Source organism: Mesocricetus auratus, unplaced genomic scaffold (assembly GCF_017639785.1).
Source record: "Mesocricetus auratus isolate SY011 unplaced genomic scaffold, BCM_Maur_2.0 Super-Scaffold_6723, whole genome shotgun sequence".
Classification (NCBI taxonomy): domain Eukaryota; kingdom Metazoa; phylum Chordata; class Mammalia; order Rodentia; family Cricetidae; genus Mesocricetus; species Mesocricetus auratus.
In genome coordinates, this window is record NW_024429183.1 from 13,365,532 (window position 1) to 13,391,055 (window position 25,524).

The 25,524-nt window shown below is 42.4% G+C and overlaps 1 protein-coding gene across 5 annotated transcripts in view; it reads right to left on the reverse strand.

Annotated features, from left to right (window-relative positions):
* The window catches only part of Hydin (HYDIN axonemal central pair apparatus protein), a 352,162-nt gene that overhangs the window by 49,927 nt on the left and 276,711 nt on the right, over positions 1 to 25,524 (reverse strand). For all 5 annotated transcript variants that reach the window (XM_040736928.1, XM_040736948.1, XM_040736939.1 and 2 more), the window contains exons 49-60: positions 24,515 to 24,723; positions 24,153 to 24,335; positions 23,170 to 23,289; positions 19,152 to 19,311; positions 18,878 to 19,050; positions 11,781 to 11,979; positions 9,562 to 9,661; positions 8,292 to 8,391; positions 7,171 to 7,339; positions 6,141 to 6,376; positions 3,536 to 3,653; positions 478 to 682 (exon numbers count right to left, since the gene is read on the reverse strand). In XM_040736928.1, coding sequence (XP_040592862.1) covers positions 478 to 682; positions 3,536 to 3,653; positions 6,141 to 6,376; positions 7,171 to 7,339; positions 8,292 to 8,391; positions 9,562 to 9,661; positions 11,781 to 11,979; positions 18,878 to 19,050; positions 19,152 to 19,311; positions 23,170 to 23,289; positions 24,153 to 24,335; positions 24,515 to 24,723 — 1,972 coding nt within the window. The remainder of the gene's footprint in view (positions 1 to 477; positions 683 to 3,535; positions 3,654 to 6,140; positions 6,377 to 7,170; positions 7,340 to 8,291; positions 8,392 to 9,561; positions 9,662 to 11,780; positions 11,980 to 18,877; positions 19,051 to 19,151; positions 19,312 to 23,169; positions 23,290 to 24,152; positions 24,336 to 24,514; positions 24,724 to 25,524) is intronic.

Consider the following 25,524-nt stretch of genomic DNA (forward strand, 5'->3'; position numbering starts at 1 on the left):
GGAATGATGAGAGCCAAGGCCTGGGGTGGACGCTGGAGGGAGGAGGGAACTGGCTTATTTTTGATTTGAAGCTCTAGGGAGCCATAGCCAAAGCTTTGCCTGAGCTCTTGCTAGGTTAAATGGTCAGCATGATCACTTATTGAGCTCCATGAATATGCTGTCCACAGGAAATGGCTGGAGATCTGCTCCTCAATCCTGGACCACAGGATCCCATGCCAACTCACTCCTCAGAGAGCACCACTCATCTGGGGATCCAGGAAAAGACCCAGAAAGGCTAAGGGTTCAGAGAAGCAGATTCTCTTCTATACATGCTAAGGCTTTAACGATAAACATGCCCAAAGACCCCAGGAGAGGTTTTAAGTTGTCAGAGGAGCAACCCAGCCTTGTCTGCTGCACATCTTTTGAGGGATTTTCCTGGGGGCAGGGGCTGGCAAGTGCCAGTCTTTCAGCAGTGTTGTCCAGTCAGAGTTGCAGTACCTGGCAGACATGCTTCAGCAAGGAGAGTGTAAGGAATGCCAGCAGGATTTTCTCTAGGGTCTCTATCAGAGATATCGATGGCCAGAAACTCTTCACACCTTCCCACAGGATCAGCCACACATTCCACAGTGATGACCTGCTGTCCTCCAGAAGGGACAGAGCCAAATCCTGGGTACACAGTGAACATGCCATGGGAGAAGCGGGCCTGCAGGGCAGAGGCGGGAAGGGCAGGGAGGAAGGAAGCAGAGTGGGCATCAGAGTCTGAGACTTTCCAAAAGAGATGGGATAATGAAGTGGGGAAACAGTGAGGCCTCCCTGCCTGGAGGGGCAGAGGCCCTGGGAGTTCTTGGTGCATGGATTTTCAATACTTCCTTCTCTACAATCCTTCTGATCAGTCATGCCAGAACCAAGGGCTCAAGGAAACAGATGGTGTGTACATTACACAACACTTATCTATATGGGGGAAATTTCAAAGCAGCAGGGGTCAGGTGGGGTGCAGAATGGAATAGTGGATGAGATGATGGGTTTTGAATAAGATACTGTGGGTTTGAATAAGAATGCCCCCATTGGCTCTTATATTTGAATAAGTGCTTGGTCTCCAGTTGGTAGAACGGTTTTAGAAGGATTAGGAGTTGTAGCCTTGATGGAGGCAGTGTGTCACTGGGGGTGGGCTTTATGGTTTCAAAAGCCCACGCCAGGCCTGGGCTCACTCTTTGCTTCTGGCCTGTGGATCAGGATATAAGTTCTCAGCTCCTGCTCCAGTGCCATGCCTGCCTGTCTGCCACCATGCTTCCTGTCATGATGGTCGTGGGCTAACCCTCTGAAAATATAAGCAACTCCCCAATAGAATATTTTCTTTTATAAGCTGCCTTAGTCAGGTGTCTCTTCACAGCAACAGAACAGCAACTAAGAGAATCTAGGGTTTGAACTCAACCCCCAATATGTATTGTTTGACCTTGGAAAATGACTTCTCTGAGTCTCAGCTTTTGTATCTATAAATATCCTTCGCATAGTAGATCACTGGAGGGTTAAATGAGGGAATACTATGAGCACATACTATAGCATAGAGTACAGAATTAGTGCTAGAAAGAATGTTATTGTAAGAGAAGCCCTCAAATGTCCCTGAAGACCCCAAATCTCCCCCCTTCTCTTGTAGTTCTAAAGATAACTAGCATATACTTGGCATACAAGGTCCCATGAGAGAGAAAGATTGTCGTGGGTAGCTCAGTCTCTGTCCTCACATTTCCAGATGTTCTGTAGTGCTTTAGTTCGGAGACCCAAGTTTCTTCAGGGGTCTGAAACCCAGAGCAGAAAGAGTTTGAGGACTGCAGTGTGAGATGGCCGTGCACATGCAAGACTCCACTGCCTTGTGCAGCTTCTTGGGTCCTAGAGGACAAGACCCTGCATGTATTAGCTGTTACTTCTTTGCTGTGTGGGTGATGCTTGGCATGACTTGTATTGTGAGTGTCCTGTCCCACTGGACCCATACTCCGGCAGCTGGATCTCCTGCTAGATCTAGGAACCTCAGCAGGAGCTGGTGAAGGCATTAGGATGCCCCCGCCAGGTATGATGTTAGTGCATGATGCTGGGAGGTGCTTGCTATTTTACCCTGGGACTGACAACTGATGCACAGTACTCCCCATCACAGGGAGTGATCTGGCTACTACACATATACCACACACTCCTGCCTCTTAGACTTGTCCCTACTCTTGTTCAGTTTCACAAAGCTGCCCAAGAGCAGGCAATCTGGCTTCCAATGTCTTGTTCAATGCCCCTGTTGTGCATCCTTGGAATCTAGCATAGGGTCTGGGTACTGGCGTGGGACAACTTTCAACCAAATTCTGCTATTCTTCCCCTTGGAGATGTACTTTTCTTGCTTAACCCTACTCTCACCCCCTCCAAATCTCTTTTGATATGTTCTGTAGTAGTCTGCATTAGGGCGTGATTTAGTTTGATAAAGCTCAGATACCACTTTAGGGTTCTTCTGGGTACTGTCCCTAAATTCTTACAGGATAGGCTGGCACCCTCAGTGAGCACATGACATACAGGTACCTAGAGGATGAACCCCAAGCATGGTGAAGTGTGACTTCATGGCTCTGTATGGAAGCTTCTTGGGACTTAACTCGGTGTCTATCTACTGAAAATCTGCCATGTGCTAAGAGTTGTACTGAGCCCTGGAGATTCCCAGATAAGCCCTCTGGACAGAGAAGGACTTCTCTCCAGATATCTGTTTCCTCTAAACAAATGAGTCTTGATTTAAAAATTCATGAACAGTTTAAGATGGTAGGGATTCAGTGAAGGGTTTGAAGCAGGAGAGGATATTCAAATGAAAGGATGTCACACCTCAGCTCACTAAGTGAGGGTTTTGATATGAGTCAATATCCCTGCCACAGAAGAGCCAAATTCTGGGGCTGGAGGGATGCCTTGGTGGTTAGGGCCATGAACTACTCTTGCAGAGTTTGGTTCTCAGAATCCATGCCAGGGGGCTCAGACGTACTTTGTGGTGCTTTGAATGAAAATGGCCCCCAAAGACACATAAGGCGTGGCATTATTGGAGGTGTGACCTTGTTAGAGTGGGTGTGGCCTTGTTGAAGGAAGTGTGACTTTGGGGGTGGGTTTTGAGGTTTCAGAAGCTCAAGCCAGGCCTAGTGGCTCACTGTCTCTTCATGTTACCATGCGGAAACTGTAGATTCAGATGTAGAACACTCAGCTACCTCTCTAGCACCATGTCTGCCTGTGTGGGACCATGCTTCCTGCCATAACGATAATGGGCTAAACCTCTGAACAATAAGCTAGCCCCAATTAAATGTTTTCTTTTATAAGAGTTGCTGTGGACATGGTGTCTCATCACAGCAATAAAACCCTAACTAAGACATGCCTAGAGTGACTGTAACTCTAGGGAGCTGACACCCTCTTCTGGCTTCATCAGCACCTATAAGCCTGTGCACAAATCCACACACACACACAAAATTAAAAAAGCAAGCAAACTGTTATATTAGAGAAGTGTTTGCTGGAAGGTATCTTTGCTGTGTTTCTGTGAGAGATGAGGGACACTCACCTGGTTTGCTATGTTCATGTCTTTCTGGACCGTGTCCGAGAACTTGGCTGTTTTAGTAGCCGCAGTCTTGAAGAAGCTCTCACTTTCACGGGTTCTTGTGTGCCTTGCGTGGCTGACTCTGATCAGAGAAGCAACAGTATAGCCTCAGGATTTGATGGGGACAGGAGACACTACCTGTCTGCTTGAGGTCCTTTCTTATAGGCTCTGGGGATGGGAGAGGGCTTTCCTTTGCTCAGGAAGGTTATCAGAGTAACACTGTAACCTTGTGCTCACTAAAGGAATTCACTGAACACTAAGGAAGGGACATGAACAATTACACAAATCATAAGGATTTTGAAAGTTACTTCAAGCAAAGTCCACATGTTAAGGTTTGGTTCCCAGGATGCCACTACTGGGAGGTCCTTAGCTGATATTCCCTTGATGGAGACTGTAGGACCCTAGCCCCATCTCTCTTTTGCTTCCTGGTCTGAGAGGAACAGTTTTTCTCTGCTATATGCACTAGCCATGAAGAACTGCCTTGCCTCAGACCCAATTGATCATGGTCTGCATTTCCCAAATCGGGAGTGCGAACAACCATTTTCTCTTTGTAGATTTCCTATTTGAATTCTTTTGCTACAGTGATGGAAATCTGGCTAATGACAGAGACAATCGCAAAGCACACAACAGTAAGCAAGTGAACAAACAACAGACCCGGTGCCGGCCTGCCTTTCCCAGCTACTGGGGGAAGCCGAAGCAGGGGGCTTGCAAATTGGAAGCTTGCCTAGGCTACAAGCAAGTTCTAGGCCAACCTGGACAACTGAATAAGACCCCGTCCAAAAACAAAAACAAAAACAAACAAAAAAAACCCCCAAAACCAAAAGGTGGGCTTCACAGTGACACAGTTCTTGCCTGGTATACCCCTGTGCTGGTCCCTCAGCACCATGGACAGGAAATGAAGTTTTAAGTGCTTGAGTTCCCTGGGAAGCACTATTTTGGAAATTGGCCATATACATAAAATCTTTTACCTGATACCATTTTATTCATGAAATGATGAATATTGTCTCCATTTTTTCATGTTCATAGCCATAATGTGTATAAAGGCTAATATAAATAATAGCTAGATACAGGTTTTGGTAACTTGATTTCACTTGAAACCAACATACTCAATTGTTAGTTTGTCCAGAGACTACTGCACCTAGACTGTGCAATTATATTTGAGGTGAATCTTAAATATTTTGAAAATCTTACATATTCCTTCACTTGTTTGATGACAGGAACACATCTGGGTTCAAGCCCCTTGTGTGTTTTGAATTCATGCAAGCTAAAGTGAAAAGCAAATACTAAATAAATGAACTAAGGATATCTATCTTAAAAGATTATGTGCACAAGTGTTTTGCTTGCACATATGTACAGTGGGTATGTCTGGTACCCATGGAGGCCAGAAAGAACTTTGGATCTGGAACTGGAGTTACATACAGTTGTAAGCCACCATATGGGTGCTGGGAACTGAATCCAGGTCCTCTGCAAGAATAGCAAGTGTTCTTAACTACTGAGCCATCTTTCCAGCTCCAAATAAAAATAACTTAAATAAAAATATAAATTATAATCACCAGAAGCACTGCTAAATCACTACAAAAGAAACTGTGAGGTTGAAACTAAATCTGGAAGAAAGGGATTTTAGGCAATTTAATCTCAAATTTCTTAATATATTCAAACTTTGCCAGTATAGAAAACACAAAGTTACCAAAAGCAACAAGAGGAGCAGGTCTGCTTTGAAAACAGCAGCAAGTAAAAAAAAATCAAGGTAGACACAGCTTGGGAATGGATGAAAACCACCTTTAAATTTTGCTTTTAAGGAAAACAACAAAGCAGTTGGAGCCAAGAGCACTCAAAAGAGCTGCCGTTTTTGGTCTCCTGATGAGAGACACACATTGAAGAAGAGAGTTGCCATTGGAACTCCCGAGGCAGCTGAGAAGACCAGGAGTCTTCACAGGGCAAAGGCAGGAGTAGCGCTTGCTGGGTGAAGGAACCATCTGCTTTCTCTTGCCAGAATTGCCAGGGTACCCTTTGCCACCCCCATAGCACCGCATGAGACTTCTTTCTTTTGATTTAATTGTCTTCTGTCTGTAATAACCAGGACAACATATAAAACCCAGTATCTTTCCATGGAAGACTTTTTCTCCTCCCTCCCTTTTTCTCTCAATTTCTCCTTCCTTTCTCACCTTCCTTCCTCCCTTCCTCCCTTCCTTCCATGAGAAAGAGTCTCAAGTAGCCCAGGCTGGCCTAGAACTTGCTAGGCAGCCAAGGATACAGAACCACACATCCTTCTGCCACCACTTTCTGAGTGCTGGGGTACGGGTATGCACCATCACACCCATTCACAAGACTTTACATTTGCCCAGCTAAAACTTATCCTTTGTCTGATGACGGCTAGAAAATGCATGAACTCTGATCAGAAAATGGGGCTCAGAACCAAGTCCTACTTGTGATTTCCCACATAATCTTTCACGAGACAGTTCTAAACCGAAGTGTCTTCATTAATGCAGGGGGATGGGTGAATCTAGGTAGGTAAAGCACGTCACAGCTCTTTGTAGAGTGTAAAGCATCAGCCAATAACTTGTCTTACGCCTTCTTTTGATGGATCAGACTCTCCCCTGTCAGCCTGTAGAGGGCATATTTGAAGTCAGTTATGCCTTGGTTTTCTATGATGAAAGTGGTGGTTCTCCTGGTACCGCAGATCAAAGCCCCAAAGTTGATGATAGAGGAGGGGCTGATGGTGAATTTGGAGTATACTGCATTCACAGAAAACTTAATTGGGATGCTGGCAATGATTTCACTTTCTGGGAGACTAGGTTCAATAATCTAGAGAGGGGGAAAAGGTTAGGGAAGATGTTAGCCAGTGATACAGCAATAGAATTCCAATTAGAGTCTTCTTGACTGCTTTCATGACTGATACCCTCCCTGAGGTGTGTCTGACCTTTGACCCATGGTCCACATGCAGCCAAGGAGAGTTATAAATTTTCCCTAACATGAAATTATAAACATACTTAGAACATCATGAAATAAAACAAAACTTTTAAATTTATTCTTTGAGAACGTCCTACACGCCTACAACTTATTTCTACCATATTCATCTACTACTTCCCTCTCTACCTCCTCCCGACCCCCACTCCCACATCCGCTCCCCAACTCCATGTTCTCTGTTTTAAATAACACGTTGATTCAGTTAGTGCTATCCACACACACATGGGTGTGGGGCTAGCCACGGGAGCATGGTCAACCTACCAGAAGACAAACCCAAAAGAAAACCGACACTCCCTCTAGCAGCCATCAACTCCCAGTGGGCCCTCAGTTAAGGATGGGGGCTTGTGTGGCCCCCCATGTATATAACATATAAAACATATTTTAAACACAAATATATTATTGTGTTTAATAAATATAATATTAATATTAACAAATATATTTTAATGTACTGTATGTACAGTATATTTCTGGTGACTTTTCTAACCTCTGTCCTGACCTACCTGTACCTGTTAGTTGGGCCTGAACTCTGGTGTGGTTTCCTCGGCTGCCACCCAGGCTATCCTCCCTTCCCCCCTTCTTTTCATCAGGGTGGTCCTGACAATGAGTCGTCCCATTCCTCTGAGCTCTCTCACCTGGCAGCGAAGAACAGGCTGGCTTTCAATCTTCACTTCCCTTTTTGCACGAAAGTATACCTGGACAGTTGCTGGTTTGTCTGCTGCGGTCAGCGAACCCCTTTTGGGATGGACTGAGATCATGGAATTTAAACTTTTTGGCAAAATCCCTAAGGAGTCCACAGCAAAGCTGGAAGACAAGAGTAAAAGATTGGTTTAAACCATTATCCAGGGAACCCATGATGAGGGAGGACAGTTTGATTTGTTGAGGGCCTGCCTGTCTCTAGCCCCATGTAGCTATCATACCAAGCAAAATCCACCATGCTTTTATGTATATGTATATTTATGCATGTGTATGTTCACGTATGTGTGGGTATATATATATATATGTGTGTGTGTGTGTGTGTGTGTGTGTGTGTGTGTGTATAGAGGGCAAGCATCAGGGGTCATTTCTGAGCTGTTACTCACTCCCCCTCTTTTTTTTTTTAAAGACAGGCAGATGACTTTGAACTTCTGGTTCTTCCGTCTATACTTGCTGAGGTATGTGCTACTACTGTTCATATGGTACTCAAGGCCTTGCGCATGCTAGACAAGCACTTTACCAACAGAGCCACACTCTTAGCCCCTGTTTATTTGTTTGATTTTTTTGTATATGTACATGCATGTTTGTGGTACATGTGCATGTATGAATATGCACATGCAGATAGGCATGTATTCGTGTGTATGCTGTGTGTGTGTGTGGAGGTTAAAGGTCAATGTTAGGTGTATTTCTTGATTGCTCTTTACCTTACAAGACAGGGTCTCTTAGTGCACCCACCACTCACTAGGCTTCCTTCCTTCCTTCTTTCTTTTTCTTTTTAAGATTTATTTATTTTTATGTGCATTAATTATTTTTGCCTGCGGATATGTCTCTGCAAGGGTACCAGATCCCCTGGAACTGGAGTGACCGACCTTTGTGAGCTGCCATGTTGGTGCTAGGAATTCAACCTGGGTCCTCTGGAAGAGCAGCTGGTGCTCTCAACAACCGAGCCGCTTCCCTCTCCAGCCCTGCTTCTGGTTTCTTTATAAAAGAATTCCCAGACACACACTTGTCATCATGACTGGATGTGAAGGCTTGCCACAGTCCCTTGGATTTAGGTTACCTGAACACAATCTCATATTTCCCACGGTTCTTCAGTTGAAGGGGCTGCTTCATTTCCTCCATGACCCTCACAGTACCAAAGTCCAGACCTCCTTCAGCTCCTGCAGAGGCCAGGGCATGGGGTAGAGGTGAGAGAGCATGGGAGCTGGCACAGGGGCCTCCCTATCAGGATTACACAGCAAATTATTCCACGGTGAGGGTTTTAGACACCATCTTATCCGAAAACTCTGTGACTGGAAACACCTTTTGTGACAGTATGCCTCAGCAGATAAACAAAGCCTCTTACTGCATCCATACATCTCCCTTGAGATTCTATCCCAAGAGACCCCTGGCCTTTCATGACCATTGTTAGCTAAACTATCTAGGAACTTTATCTATAGTTGTTATTATTTTTAATTATCTGCATGTACATGTGTCTGTGTGTGGGTATATGCAAGGGAGTTTCTCTGTATAGCCCTGACTGCCCTGAAATTCACTTTGTGGACCAGGCTGGCCTCAAACTCAGAGATCTGCTTGCCTCTGCCTCATAAGTGCTGGCATTAAAGATGTGTACCATAATGGCCAGCGTGGTGTGTGTTCTTAACTTTATTTCACTTGTGTCTGTGCACCATATACAGGTGGACCCCTTAGAGTCCAGAAAAGGACATTGGACCCCCTGTGACTAGAGTTACAGACAGTAAAGTTCTCTGTGTGTTAAGACAGAAAGCGAACATGAACCAAGGATTATGGGTAGCATCTAGAGGTGGCAAAGCTTTCAGGAAGGAATTCTAATCTGTTGTGACTTTGATATCCACCTAGTGAGACCCAGTAGGACCTGCTTTGAACTGACCTCAGGACTATAATACATTGTGGGGTTTTTCTTCTTTTCTTCTTCCTTTTCTTTTTTGAGACAAGGTTCCAGGCTGGCCTTGAGCTCAAGAACCTCTTGCCTCACTTTCATTAGTAGTAGCTAGTTAGTTTGTGTTATATCAGGAGGTTTGTATCAATCTGCTATAGTAGTGATAGAAAAAATGTAGGTAGAAGGAGAATCCTCTACTGTCAGTTTCTCAGAGAAGAGCCCTGAAGATTCCATACTGATGATGACCCCTTGTTATCCTCCAGCAAGGATACTGTAATTTACAGTGGTGTTGCCAATATCACTCTAGGATTATAGTACTATTAAAAATTGTTCCCTCCCCCATCAACCCATCACCATACTAACAACACACCAGGGTCTCTCTACACAAACAGAGACAACATATAAGCAGCCCCTTTTCAAGGGCTTAACACACCTTTGGGGAAGATGATGTCCAAAGCAATATCATAGGATTCTGCAAACACCAAGATGTTTTCGATCTGAACAACACCAACGAGATTGTCTGCATCTAAAACCTGCCAGGGGAAAAAACCCTTCAGTGAAAGCCAAGACCTACCAAATGTCTGGAGCCCGAAACATGTAACATGTAGTGAGAACTGGGCTGCAAAGATGGTGAGAAATATTTCTGAGAACTTTAAAGTCAAAGTCTTCTAATCTTACATTTTAAGTTATCTGGTTCTACTCATTTAATAAACTGGCATTATTCTATTCTTTGTGACACTATCTACAGAAAAGCAGCTAGATTTTTCATGTAAAAATACATATCTAAGATTTCTATTTTGGAAATTTGAAGTATTTTAGCTATGTGATCATGGTAACCTTCAGATTTGTAGCCAGGAGCCACTGGGCTAGTGCCAAATGGCAGACCAATCTAGTTAACTGTTGATCTTGCACACAAACCAAGAGGTGATAAAGGGCAAGAGCTTCTGGGGGTGATCCAACACTCTGGCATCTAGGTGAAGACCTCTGCCATCTTGCTGAAGATTCCAGATGAAAAACAAAGTCACCAGTTTGCATTCCGTGTGCTTAGGGTGCAAGTGGGAAATTTATAATTACCACTAAATTTAAGATTAAAAAACATATTTTTAAACTTATGTGCATGTGTAGGTATGCTCATGTGGGTACAGACGTTCACTGAGGCCAAAAGAGAGGCTGGAATCAGGAGTTGGAGTTACAGGCAATTGCGAACCACCCCCTGCACTCTGTTCTGTAAGAGCAGCAAGTGTTCTTAACCACCAGACATCTCCTCAGCCCCCCCCAACTCAAGCATTAATTCAAAATTTCAGTCTTTCCTTTCAACACACATTTGTCCATATAGTTGGATCTGTGGGTGGAGAACTCATGAGTACAGAGGGCTTCCTGTGTCCCTCTAAGAATACAGGAGACAGGCAGAACACCTGATGATGGAGACAGAGGTTGGAGGGACATAGGTCCAAGCCAAAGCACACACTCGTAGGTCCCTAAACCCAAAGGGACAAGGAAGGGTTCTTCCCTGGAGCCTTCAGAGGGAGTGCAGTCCTGCTAGTCTTCAGCACTATGAGGAGAAAGGTCTGTTGTTTTGAACCATCTAGTTTGTGGTGGTTTGTCACAGTGGTACTAGGAAACTAATGCAGATGATGAACAAATCAGGAGAGATCCTGCATGATGGAGTTCATATGCCAAAGTCAGCAGGCAGAACAACACAAGTGGGGCTCTGAAGGATGGAAGACACCGAAGGGTTACACACAGGTGATTCCCTCAGGTTAAGCCCACTTGAAGCAGCAAAGTCAGCAGACCTTCAAGCAGGTACCAACTCCCCACAAAGCCTAGAGAAAAATGCCTAGCAGGGGTGTAGTAGTGTCAGGAGCGTCGAGTAGGAAAGAGGTTACAAATGATGGGAGTTGAGAATTCAAGATGAGGCCGGAACAAGATGCAGCAGAGACCAAGGCATAATCCTTGCTGCTGAGACAGAGTAGCCAAGTGCACTGAGAAGGTCGAGCAACGTCAACTGACCAAAGATCCCCATGGGAACCTGTGGGGAATACAGGCCAGGCAGAGGTCCAAGTGGCCTGGGTGAGGATGGCGCCAGCAGTGCAGACCAAGGTGGCAGTGGGAAGGAGATAACCTTGGAGGCAGAACTAGGAAGAATTGTTGGGAGGACCGGATTGAAAGGAACCCCATCAGGGCAAGTGGGCCACTGAGATGGCTTTCAGGTGACAGCTGGGAGCAGCAGGTGAAGGTGATGGCAACCAAAACAAACATTAGATAGATGACCAGGTCTGGGCTATGAAATAAGGAAAGTAATATTTACTTAGATCTAGTAGCTTCCTTCCTTCCTTCCTTCCTTCCTTCCTTCCTTCCTTCCTTCCTTCCTTCCTTCCTTCCTTCTTTCCTTCCTTCCACACTGAGAATTCTGGTTTTGGAAGTAAGAAATCAACTCTGTGTGATACTGCCTTATTGTGTACAGAGGAAGATATCATGGGCTGGAGACAGCACTTAGGGATCAGATGGAGAACTCCTCTCTCTCTCTCTCTCTCTCTCTCTCTCTCTCTCTCTCTCTCTCTCTCCCTGTCTCTGTCTCTGTCTCTGTCTCTGTGTGTGTATACACATGCATGAATATTTGATAACCAAGTCTACGGGGATGTCACTTCTCACCTCAATCCGGATGGCCTTCTTGATGTTGACAGGCTTGGTGGGCTGGAAGTGCACCTGTAGCCCAAACTCTCCCTTGGGTGGGATGCTGGCCTGCATCACGGACACAGTGAAGTCATCACCTAGGTGCTCCAGGCTGGAGATCCGCCAGGCTACAGGTAGGGGTGTGACATTGCGAAGAACTACTGTTTTGGATTCTCTTCTGCAGAAACCAAAAGAAATTTGATCAAGTTCAAATATTTTTTAAAATGTCTGTTTCTCTGAGTTTTTTCAACTAAAATTATATAATAGGGAGGAGAATCACTAACTTTTATTTTAGGTTTTTGAGACTTGAGTTTCATTATGTAGCCTGGCTGGCCTGGGACCCACCATGCAGAGCAGGCTGGCCTTAAACTTGCAGCCTCCGTACCCCTTGCTGGGGTCATAGATGTGTACCACCGCTCTTGGACCCACAGTTTTGCTTTTGAGGGTGATTATGTAAACATTCCTTAACTCTTCTTGTCTTGTTTTTATTTAAACTGCTTAGCTCAGGAGGGATGGGCGGATTTACATGATTTTAATTTTTTTCATGAGCAAACTATCTCAAACGATCTCAAATTAACAACACTTAAAACTCAGAGAAAAGTTCTAAGAACTCCCCCTTTATCCATTTGATCTTGCCTTTTTTGTAGCTCCATATTCTCTCTTCCTCATCATTTTTTAGAACCATTTGAAATGAAACAATAGATAATTATATACTTTAATCTTTAAATCACTCAGTACACATGTTCTTAGAATGAATAAACTTAATAAACCAAGGGTGTTCACCATCATAAAGACTATTATTTGGTCAACAGTTCATGTTCAAGTTCCAGCCCCTCTTAATTTTTTCCCAGTCAAGGAACCAACACACAACCATGTATTCTTGTAATTGTCATGCCTCTTTAATGTCTTTTTCCTTTTCTTAGTTTCCTTGGCTTTGACATTCTGAAGAGCACAGCCCAGTTAATCTGTTGGCTCTTGCTTATGTTGGATGGTCTGACACTTTTCCATGCTTAGCTCTTTTGGTGGGAAATGAATGCCAGCTCTGTCCTTTCCAGTGCATTGGATAGGGGATCCCTTTAGTGTTGCTTGTTCTGATTTTAGTGATGTTATGTTTGATGCCTTGGTTAGGTAAGGATCACCTGAGCTCTCCTCCATGGATGTGATTTTTTCCTTTTTAATTAATAAGTACTTTCTGGGGAGATATTTTGAGAATATACACTGTTTATTTTATTTTATTGTACAGAGTCTCATATTTTCCTAGGCTATCCTTGAATCCATTGTATAATTATACTATGTTAAAGTTAAAACTCTTATTTAGACAGAAAAGAGGAGTTGATGGGGGATGTCCTTCTGTATATATGTTTCTCTTATTGGTTGATGAATAAAACACTGATTGTCCAGTAGCCAGGCAGTAAGCATAGGCAGGGTTACCAGACCAGGAGAAGGCTGAGGAGAGGAAGGCAGAGAGGAACCACCAGGGAGACGCCATGTAGAGGCAGAAGGAGTAACATGCGGGACATTACTGGGTAAGCCAAGAGCACATGGGAATACTTAGATTAATAGAAATGGGTTAATAATTAAGAGAGAGCCAGCCAGTAAGAAGCCGTAGCCATCATCCAAACAGTTTATAAATTAATACAAGCCTTTGTGTGTTTATTTGGGGCCTAAATGGCTTGGGACCAGGAGGAACAGAAACTTTCATCTAAAATCCATTACTTAATTGAGGATGACCTGGAACTCCTGATCCTTTTGCCTCCAGCTATTAATTACCAGGACCACAGGCTGTATTTCCACACCTGGAAAAATGTATTATTCTTAACCAAACAGTCCCACACTAATGTTAGCATCCACCAATCATTTTCTAATACCATCAGTCTTTCTATACTTAGTTGGTATTCTGCTGTCAAGAATAGAACTTCATTCTCTCATGGGTATTCATACACTTATGCCAGTAGAGTTATGATTCTCTTTCAATATGTTATAGATCAGTGGTTCTCAACTTGTGGGTTGCAACCCCCTTTGGGGTCACCGAAGGCTATCAGAAAACAGATATTTACATCACAATTCATAACAGTAGCAAAATTACAGTTATGAAGTAGCAATAAAAATAATTTATGGTTGGGGTCACCTCAACATGAGGAACTTTATTAAAGGGTCACAGTATTAAGAAGGTTGAGAACCAATATATTATAATCATAGCATTATTTTATTTTGACTTTCAAATTGTCTCAGATTTAGATGGTGGGAGACCCTTTGAATTGGTTTTATGTCCCATTATGTGTCCACAATCTTTATGCTTATAATGGTACAACAAAAAGTTTGCGGCTCATCTGGAGCTTCCTTCCTCTACTTTACCTACTTCAGTACCAGAAAAATCCTTTTACCAAGGATCCTTGCCATTTACTGGAGAATGATATTTAGATACCAAAGTCTGGATGATGGGGTCCTCATAGCTACTGGTGTGTTACTGTTTCCAGGCCCTCTTGGTGACAGAGCTGGGAAATATGTGTATGTTTCTATATATATCTGTATATTAAAAGCCAGGAGTTTATACTGATATCTCTAAATCCAACCCAATAACAAGATACACTTAAAAAGCAGTGTGTGTGTGTGTGTATGTGTGTGTGTGTATGTAGATGCATATATGCAGTGTGCACTTGTGTTCAGAAGACAACTTGTGAGAGTTTGTTTTCTCTAACATGTGGGACCTTGGAATAAAACTCAGATTGTCAGGATTGATGGTCAGTGGCTTCATTTATTGAGCCATCTTGGTGGCCCACAAGATACATTTAAATCTCTTTTTCTCCAACATGAGAAATCTGACTACAATTTAATTATGCCATAGTTGGAAAATATGCTCAAGGAAATTTTATTAAATTGAAATTTAATGAGCCTTGTTTTATGGCTTTGCACTGCATGTTTTATGTGTGCTTGGAATAAATATGCATTTTATAGTTGATAGGCATTCAAACAACTCTACAGAGGATACTGGAAGCAAGATTTTAGTCTGAAGAGAACGATAAGCACACTCAAGACATCACATGGAATAAATAAACAATGCCAAACCAGCTAATCAAAAGGAGTCTAAGGAAACAAAAAGTAAAAAAAGCAGGAATTAATACACATAGTTAAATAATAACTCTTAATATTAGTGGCCTTAATTTCCAAATAAAAAGGCACAGACTAACAGATTAGATTAGAAAACAGTATCCATCTTTTTGCTGTGTCCAAGGACACAACTCATAATAAAAAATAGACACCTTAGTGTTAAAGGATGGAAAAAGATATTCCAAGAAAATGAAATTAAGAAACAAGCAGACAGCTATTCTAATATCTGACAAAACAGACTTCAAATAAAAATAAGGAAGATCACTTCATACTTATTGAAGGTAAAATCCCTCAAGAATATATTACAATTCTGACCATACATGCACTAAACACAGGCATACCCTATCTCACAAAAGTCATACTATTAGGTCTAAAGTCATAGATTAATTGGGTAACATAAAATGGATTCCTTGTTTTTTCCTCTAGTTTTTTTGTCTTACTGATTTTCTTACTTTATTTTTCTTTGTTTCAATTATTTTTGTTTTTTTACTGTTTTTTAAAGAGAGACAGAGAGAGGGGAGAGAGAGACAGAGACAGACAGACAGACAGACACACACACACACAGAGTATGAATGAATGAATGAATGAATGAATAAATGAAGTTGGGTGGGTAGAGAGGTGGGAATGATATTGAGGAATTGGGAAAGGGATCAAATATGATCAAAGTACATAATATGAAATAAAAATACAGATTAATACAGTGATTGTGGGTGAATTCAATACCCCTCTTCACCAATAGGTCATCTGGACCAAAAATAACAAAAACATCAGAGTTAAGTGACATTATAAATCAAAAGGACTTAACAGACATTCCACCCAGTCACTAAAGATTACTGATCTTCTCAGGAGTCCATGGAATTTCCTCCAAAACTGACCCCACATTAAGATGCAAAGCAAGTCTCAACAAATAAAGGAAAACTGAGACAACATTTGGCATTGTATCTGAGCATAATGAAATGAAGCTGATATCAACAGCAGTGGAAACTACAGAAAGTACACAAACTCACGAAAACTAAACAACACACTACTGAATGACAACTGGGTCAAGGAAGAAATCAAGAAGAAAATCATTATTTCCTAGGATTGAATGAAAATAAAAACACAACATATCAAAATCTATGGGACCAAGTGGAGGTAGTCTTAAGAGAAAAGTTTGCAGCACAAAGTGCCTACATAAAAAAATCAAGAGATCTTAAATTAATAAATTAATGATGAACATGAAGGCTTTGGAAAAAACAAACAACACCCAAAACAGTAGATTGGAAGAGATGACAAAAATCAGAAATAGAAATACAAATATTCAATGAAAAGTAGAGTTGGTTATTTGAAAAGATTAATAAGATTGATATTTAGTCAAAACAACCTTGAAACCTTCCCTCTGACCCCTTAATGGTTTTCCGACTTTTGTGGGTACTCCAGTTTAAACACATATCTAAATATTAAAAGCTAGCATCCACATATGAGAAGAAGGATTATGGGGAGGGATTACAACACCAAAGACCTTTGAAAAGTCATGTGGTAACCCTGCTACTACAGAAGCTTCCTAAAATAAATGCAAATACACATATAAAATGAGTTTAAATGAAGTTACTTTATAATGGTGGTGGTGGGGGCAAAGCCTTTCTTAGATACTATAGGCTATCATATAAAAACGTTCAGTGTCAGGTATAGGCTACATCTTTTAATGTTGTTGGTCAACAGGGTCCCCTAGACAGTCACAAAAATTACAGGCTGTTGCCATTGCTCTTGGTTACTCTCAAGAACTGGATGGATTGAAGACACTGCGTATCTGAGTGACAGAACATGGAGAAGTGAAGCTGGGACTGACTTGGAAGCTTCATAGTAAAGGAAGTTTCTACACAAAAAGTAATTAACATTTTTAATCATCCATGAGCTCTTTGAACTGCAGTTATGACTAGTCTGGCAAGAGATGCCTGTTGGTACAATAGTAGCACTAATGTTATGGGAATAACCAGTTTTGACTTATGGCCAGTTTCACAAGACAGAAATGATACCTGGTATTGTTAACTGGACAAAAATCCTTGGCTGGCTAGGTCATAGGCCTTGGAGGAGAATCTAATACAATTCCTCTGTTAAGCTGATATGGCAAACCGTCCCCTACATTCTTATCCTTATTCCCACAGATGAGTGCACCTCTCAGCCCTCATTAAAGAAGATTCTTTTTGTAGCAGATGACAATTAATAGAGGCCTACAACTGGCCAGCATGTAGAGAATAAGAGACTGTAAACTGCTCAGCTATAAATGTGACATCTATACCACACTGTTCCCCACAAGGCTGAGGGTTAGTCTCAGAAGAGGGGGTAGAAAGATGATAAGAACAAGAAGTAGTGAATACCTGTAGTGAAATATCAGTACAGTATTGCCTGGACATAGCAGTGTTATTGCACACATGAACTTATAGATGCTGTGACTATACACACAAGAGTTGCACAAGATTAAGTCAGTCAAAATCCCAGATAGATAGGGGAGGGAACTCATAAAGTCTTATGAGATGAAGCTCATGAAGTCCTTTAGCTAAGAACCTGCTGGCAACTGATGGCTTCTGGGGAAAATAAATTAAATTTTCTTAGGAATGTGGTTGCTGAGAGGCCACACATACTCTGCCGATGCTCCCACACTCACATGGATGACCAGCACTAGCTGGACTCTCAGCAAGTCTAAACACAGAGCACATGAAGTTGGGAGGGAAAAGTGGTGGTGAGGATGGGACAGAATTGAAATGGAGGAAGTGGGGGTTGGGTTTGTTCAAAACATATTATATACATATATGAAATTCTCAAGCAGTTAAATTAGAATCAAAATACATGTCATTAGGTCAAAGTAGTTAATATTTGTATTCAGACAATCCATGCTGATTTTTTGACTAGTTATTCTCTTAGTCTTTCAGAAAAGGGTGTCAATTTATTTCCAACTATGACCACAGACTTATCTATTCATTGCCTTAGTTCTACTGGTTCTTGCTTCATGCATCTGGAAGCTCAGTTACTAGACATACATGTGTTTTGATGATTATATTTCCACTATTTAATGTCTTAAACCATGTCCTGTTGGGTATTTTCATTATTCTTCTACTATTCTCATTTTTTATTTAATCAAACCATTCTTCATACACTATTTTTATTTATTTTAGTGGCTTTTAGTCTTGCTACTGTGAGGAATGGTTAAAGATCCTGGATCTGTCTTGTGATCCACTTTCCTACGAATTCTGGGAGATGGTTCTGAGGAACAAATAAGAGCAGGTGACTTGGTGTAATCTTTTTTTAGTCGGATCTGATGGTAAACAGGCTAAGGGTATTCCTAAGAAAATGGCCCTCATGTTTGAAGTGTTGGCAATGTCCCTAATTTAGGATTACTTACATAAGTAAACTCAGACCCCAGATATATGGCCAAATGACCCTAGCTTGTGTCAGGTTGACAAAGAACTAACCAGGACACTAGTTCGATGTGACATGCTCATCTGTGAGCAGTCCGATTCGGGGATACAGCCTTGAGCAGTCGTGCGTTATCATTGTTATTTTGGTGGTTGCTGCCATTTCTGCATTACAAACAATTCTAAAGGAATTGTGAAGGAAAATGACACCAGACAGAAATTCAGAGCCACAGAAAGGAAGCATGTGAAAAATTAAAATGTATGGATAAATAGAGAATATTTGATTTTCCTTTCTTGCTTTAATTAAAGGACCAAATATGGGCTGGTGTGTGTTTGTATGGTATGTGTGTGTGTGTGTGTGTGTGTGTGTGTGTGTGTAGGAGCTCAGTGACAGAGTCACTTGCCTAGCACACACAAAACTCTGAGTTGGAGTTCAATTTCTCCAGATACTAAATACAAACAAAACTAACAACAACAAACCCAAAAAGTCCAGGGTAACTCAAGATGAGTTGATTACCCTGGAGCTAAACATTCTTCAAGTTTCCTTCCTTTTCCAGAGTCATCCACAACTCTTACCTGTGAAGCAAGAGCCGGTCAAAATGTATTTGCCTGGGTTCCACCTCAATTTCTGGGCGAATTCCTTGGCAGTTTAACTTAAAGATGGTTGGCTCTGGGTTTTCCTTGATGCAGCAGACAATGCTGTCTTCGAAGACACCGATTGCAGTAGGGTAGGCCCATACATTTAGTATCTGATGGAAGAGTTGAAACAAAGTTCTTTTACACTGAGGATGTCAGGTCTTGACTTTCCAAGACAGCCTCGCCCTGATTGACTTTCCCCCTTTGATTGTACCTGCTTTTCATTGGGTTTCAGAGTCATGTTGATGGGTTCTAGAAAGTAGGTGCTTGCTTTCACATCATTTTGAAAACAAAAGTTTGCTTCCACCACCATTGGAGAATTGTTCAGGATTGTCAGTGTCTCCATGTTACCAGGGAACAAGGATGACTTATACCTGGAAATGAATGGAAATGGGATGAGGTTGTGATGACTGAGTGCGAATTTATGTGTAAAATGAGCCTATGAGGTGCAATGTAATTGGAAGGGTAGCATGACTGTGTGGAAGCAGTGGCTGGCTAAGGTCCTGACATCTGTAGTTGTTCACTTGCCTCTCAGAATACTGTACTGTAATGTGACCCCATTAGCCTTGGTCTTTTTATCTTTAAGAATGGGGTGACTGTATTGCTTAGGGTTGCTTGGTATTAGGTGAGATTGCACATTTGAAGCTCTTAGTACAAGTGGAACTATCAAATGTCTAGTAAATGGTAGTTATTCTTAGTTCTTAGCAAAGAGCCCTGAGAAAAGTGACCATCTATCCTTGTATGCCCTTGAGAGATTATCATTTGAGTCACCTGATATTTGACAACTGTCTTAAAGATAATCTCTTTCATCTTCTACAACACCCTGATAGATTGTTACTGCTCTGACATGGATTTATTTGGTCTTGTTCATATAACTAGTTTGTTTCTGTTCCCTAATGCCTTTAGGAGGGATCTGCAGAGGTAAGCAGGACTGTTGGAAGACATTCCATTAAAAGCAATGAACATAACAGGAACCACTGGAGAGGGCTGAAGGATATACATGATAAGAGGTCTCAGCCTAGAGCAGGAAAGTAGAGACAGCCTGAGAAGATCTTTGAGCAAGATGTGATGAGGATGGAAGGAGAGAGAATGACAGATTCAAACTGTAGTATCTGTCAGGTAACTCTACGTGAGTAACTGGGAAAGGGCAGGTGACCTCAACACTTACCCATCACTGTCACCCAGTTGGTTCTCACACACTTGTGAGGTGGACACTGTTGTCTTCCCATTATTCTGACAAGGATTGGCAAGGTTTACATGCATAATATGTGAGTGGTATCTGCCCTGTTGCTGATCTCATTACTTCCCAACACACAGACACACACACACACAGACACACAGACACACACAGACACAGACACAGACACACACACAGACACACACACACACGCCTGTGAATAATCATTATCCGATTCTCACTGCTGAACTTCTTGGTATGCCATGTCCACCAACTGGGTTCTCTCTTACCCTCCTTCCTAAGATCTTCTGCTGGGTCTTAAAAGTCTTACCTATCATCAGAATCTTTATCTCTTTCTAGTCTAGCTCCTCAGAAAATAAACTAGATGAGATAAAAAGGTTGGGGAACAAAGATAATCCATTAGCTCCACCAAGGAGGCACAAAGTAAAACTCTGTGTCACAGTAAGTGCTGGGTTGCATGGAGACCTTGGTTCCTTTTCCATCTCAAGTCTTTGTGCAATAAAAGATTTTGAGTAAGTCAATACCAGTATCACTAAAATTATGATAATCAACCTAATCTGGGACCCAATTCTGCTTCTGCTTAGCAATATTCACCAGTTCCTTTAACATACTTGCTTCTCCCTTTGTCCTCCTGCCTGAGCAGGGTCTCATGTAATTTAGCCATTAAAATATATTATCATATAGCTAATATAGATATAAGATATTTCAATACTTCTCCCTCCCCCATCTTCCCTCCAAGCCCTCCTTCATACCCCTCCCTTGCTCTCTTTCAAGTTCATGACCTCTTTTTTCACTAATTATCATTACATGCATGCATGCATGCATATGTACATACATACATATATATATACATACACATATCTATCTCTCTATGTCTATCTCTATCTCTCTCTCTCTCTCTACCTCTCTCTATCTATCTCCTCTATCTCTATCTATCTATCTATCTATCTATCTATCTATCTATCTATCTATCTATCTCCCTAAATATAATATGTCACTCCATATGACGTTACTCATATGCATATTTTCAAGGCTGGCCAGTTGGTATTGGATAACCAATTGCTGTGCTCTTCCCTGGGGAAGACTACTTCATCCAATCCTAAAGTTCCTTAGCTGCCTGTAGTTCTTTGTGTATGGTTGAAGCCTCATGTACTTTTCCTCATCCACTTTGGCATGCCTGTTGGTGTTATTTTTATTCAGCTCATGTTTGGGTAGTACTACTGGTGAGACTTTCATGTAGCTTGGTTTTAAACTCTGTATGCAGCCAAAGGTGGCTATGCATTTCTGATTCTCCTGCCTCCACCTCCCAAGTGCTTGCTTATGTGCGTTGGAGATTGAACTCAGGGCTAACTAGGTAAGCACTACCACTAAGCTACTTAGGGGCAGAGTGTCAGCCTGATGGGATCTAGAACCATTGGTGAGACAAGTCTCTGGCATGTGTGTGGGAAATTTCCTAGATTATATTAATTGAGATGGAAAGACCAACCCTATATGTGGGCAGCACTGTTCTATTTCCTGGTAAATCCTGGTCAGAATAAGGAGGAGAACACCAGCCGAACATGAGCATTTGCCTCTCTATAACAAATGTTCTTCATTTGGTCTCTCCCACATCTTAAATATGGTGGTGGTTGAATAAAATGGCTCCCAAAAGGCCCATAGGGAGTAGAACTATTAGAAGGTGTGGCCTTTTGGAGTAGGTGTGACCTCGTTTGAGGAAGTATGTCACTGTATGGTAGGCTTTGAGGTCTCATATGCGCAAGCTATGTCTGATGTGATACAGTCTCCTTGTGCTGCCTGTGGATCAAGGTGTGCTCCTTCTCCAGCACCATATCTGTCTGTATGCTGCCATGTCTCACCATGATGATAATGGACTAAACCTCTGAAAATATAAACCAGCCCTAATTAAAACGTTTTCCTTTATAAGAGTTGCCATGTCATGGTATCTTTTCACAGCAATAGAAACCCTAACTATGACAAACGTTCTTCACTTTCTCTCAGGAAGGTGACCTCAAATAATTTGTCATGGAGGCAATAAGCATAGTTGCTCCATTAGTTATATATCTTATACCTGCAACTGTATCATCACACAAAGTAGTCTCATCTTCTTCCTCATGGTAAAAGGTAGTGTTTCCTCTTCCTGGCCACAGGCAGCATCCCACATCCTATTATGTTGTCTCAGGGAGCTATGCTACTGATGACCCTAACTTTCTCCTCTTCTCACTCCCCCTTGGAATACAGACATCATAGGAACAAAAGAATTCCATCAGGCATCCAAGGATTCATATTTTCCTCCCATCCTTGAACCTCCCATCATCCCTTCTTATGACCAAACTTTCCCTAAGAGCTATTTTCTCACCTACCTTTATTCTCTTCCCTCTCAATGACTCTTCAACCCAGAGTTCCCAGAACTCTCCCAGAAGGACTCCTGCCAAGCCCCCCATACCCTCATGAACTCCATGTTGTTGAACTCATTGGATGCCTGCACCTTCATCTTTCTGCCTTCTCTGCAGCGTTTAACATAGCTGATCCTTCATTCTTCTCATGGAGCCATGACACCCCTTTCCCTGGTTTCCCCTAAGAAGTATGACCCTCTTTCTTGTGTCTACTGGAGACTCTTGTATATGGAGGAGTTCTTTGTGGGCACATCTCTTGTTCTTTTCTTACTACATGCACTATCCTTGTTCCATATAGTCCATACTCATGGATTTTGTCATCTTGAAAGACAGAACTCTCTTGTGAGAACTCAAACCATATATTCTATTCTCTGATTTATGTGGTTTATAGAGATGTGTTCTAAACACCTTGGACTTGATATGCCCCAAAGCAAAGCCTTGATTTCACCTTTACAAAGTCTGGCCTCCTTCTAGGCTTTTCCACTAGGGGGAGTGGTATCTGAGTCATTTGGGTATCAAAGGAGAGCCAGGAAATGGGGGAGGTGTCAATAAAAGCCATGCTTACATAAAAACTCTACTTGCAGTGTTTGTGAACCCAACCCAGAAGTCTTAAATTGACCTTGAAATAACGTAACACTTACTTATCTCTTGACTTTCCACAAAGCAGTGGCCCAAAGCAAAATTTCTCTACACTCATTATATACTTTTTAAAGATGACTTCATTTGACTTCATGTCTTTCTTCCTCTGAGGGAACACAACTCTGAACACAGGGGAGGAAGAGGTAAAATGAGCATACACAACTGGAAATTCAATGCTGCCATATGTGTGCTTTGAAGGGTCCAGGTGTCTGAAGACAGGTAACCTGAGGATCTCTGTGGAAGCCCTAGCTCCTGCTTTCTAGGAGAGGATGGTATGGTTGGAACGTGAGAAAAAGACTCCTAGAGCTGAGCTGAATATTCTACTCCATAACATCCAGATGTAAAAATTACACCATAATCACTATGGAAACCTACTAAACAGTTCCAGTGCATATCAATCAGTTTCTGAGTTACTTGGTAAAATAGGGATCCTTGGTGAGAATTATGAAAAAGGACAAGCTACAGAAGGTCCCTCCCTCCAGCTGGGAGTCACCTTGCCAGCTTGCTCACCCAGGTGCCTTTATCTGAGACCCAAACTGTACAGTGTTGCTCAGTGGTTCAGAGAAAAGCCACACATATGTTCGTTTTTACAGGATGACAAATCTGAGAGTAAAAATAAAAGTGGTTTGAATCTGCAGTTAAATATGCAGACTCACTTGCCAGAAGACTGCTTTTTTAATCTTTTAATGTAATATTTACTCTGTCTCAGTCTGAGGATACCTTGTACGTGGCTCTTATTTCAAGGTCTGATGCACTGAAGCCTGATACAAGAGAGTCTGGGATGTGTTTCCATTTCAGTGGTATTGTTGTTGTCATTATTATTGTTTTAGTGTGTGTGTGTGTGTGTGTGTGTGTGTGTGTGTGTGTGTGTGCATTCTCATTGGTCCCCATGTATTAGTAATATTTACCTTGCTCAAAATACCTTGTGATGAGAGGATGCAAAAACCATAGTTTTCGGCCTTTCCTTTGAAAATGAAACACTTACTTTGGGTCCCTGCAGATGTTTGGGTATGTGCAAACTCCACGGCAGTAGAGCTGGTACTGGCGGCGGGTCCCAAGGAGCTCGAAATTAAACGTTTGGTCATAGTTGCCAAGATCAATAGAGGAGAAGTGCACTCTCAAGGTCACCTCTCCATTGGGAGGCACAATCCACCGGAAGTGATTCAGCCTGAAACAACCATATAGGCTTTTAACGTAACCAGTGCTTCCAGCTGAGAGAGGACAGGGCAACTGTCTGGGACAGGTCCTGCGACACTGGGGTTAGGCATGGCAGGCTGTGAGACAGCCCTGCTCCCCTCTGATGGTGTGACAGCTGTTCTCCCTGTCCCTGGTTGCTGTGAGGCCTACCTGGTGAACTTTTCCTGGGAGTGTTCCCCATCGAAGCTGTTCTGGTCTATGTCAGACATCGGGGCAATGGTCCCTGATGGTCCCCCAGGGAGGCCTTTCCTGCTGTAGTTTGTTCGACGTTTTTCCTTCTGAGTTTCACGAGCTTGTTCTGCCTTTTCTTTCGTTTTCTGCTTGCTCCCCTTAGACGAAGAGGTCTGTTCTTCTTGGGCCTTAATTCAAAAGGAGCACAAAGGCTTAACTACATCTGGCACACAGCAAAGACAGAGGTGCCTGCAGCACCTCTGCAGTCTGGCTGGTGAGCAGCAGGTGCTGGCCTCAGGGGAAGAGTGGCGCCAGCTTAATGCGTTAGTAGCAAGGCTAGCGTTTCTCTGGGTATTCTGTTCCCTGAGGAGGGGAACAGTCTTGAAGCTGACGCAGAGCCTATGGGATGAATTTCAGCTCTGGGCAGGGCCCCATCATAGCCAGCTGGGCATTCAATTTACTTGGCATTGCTTGGGCCAGTTTCTCCGGCCATCTGTCACATGGTGGTAAATATTTTCTTGGCACATTCTACTCCCCACCATTTCCTTCCTTCTTCTCTTTGTTCTTAGGACTTAAAAAGGAATAAAAGACTCTCTTGCTAATTTGGGAAGGAGTACAAATAAACACTTGTGTCCAATTGGTCACATTTAATAAGTAGTTCTCTTTTTTTTAGGGCATTTTCATGCTTCTTGATCTAAGTTTTCTCTGATTTTTAATTTATTTATCATTTTAACATTTTAATATTAGAAAGCTTTAAAAGCTGAAGGCGTGTTACCATTCTGGATTTACTACTGGTAACCCTTAATCAAGTTCCAGGTGATGACTGTGTACCTTTATGTGTTGGTGTGCTGAAATACCCGGCAAAAGCAGAGTCTGTCGGGGGGTTGGGGGTGGGGGAGAGACATGGTGGCAGGAGCGCCAGGGAGCTGGTCACCCTGTACTCACAGCCAGGAAGCAGAGAGATGACTGCTCATGTCCAGCTGGTTCTG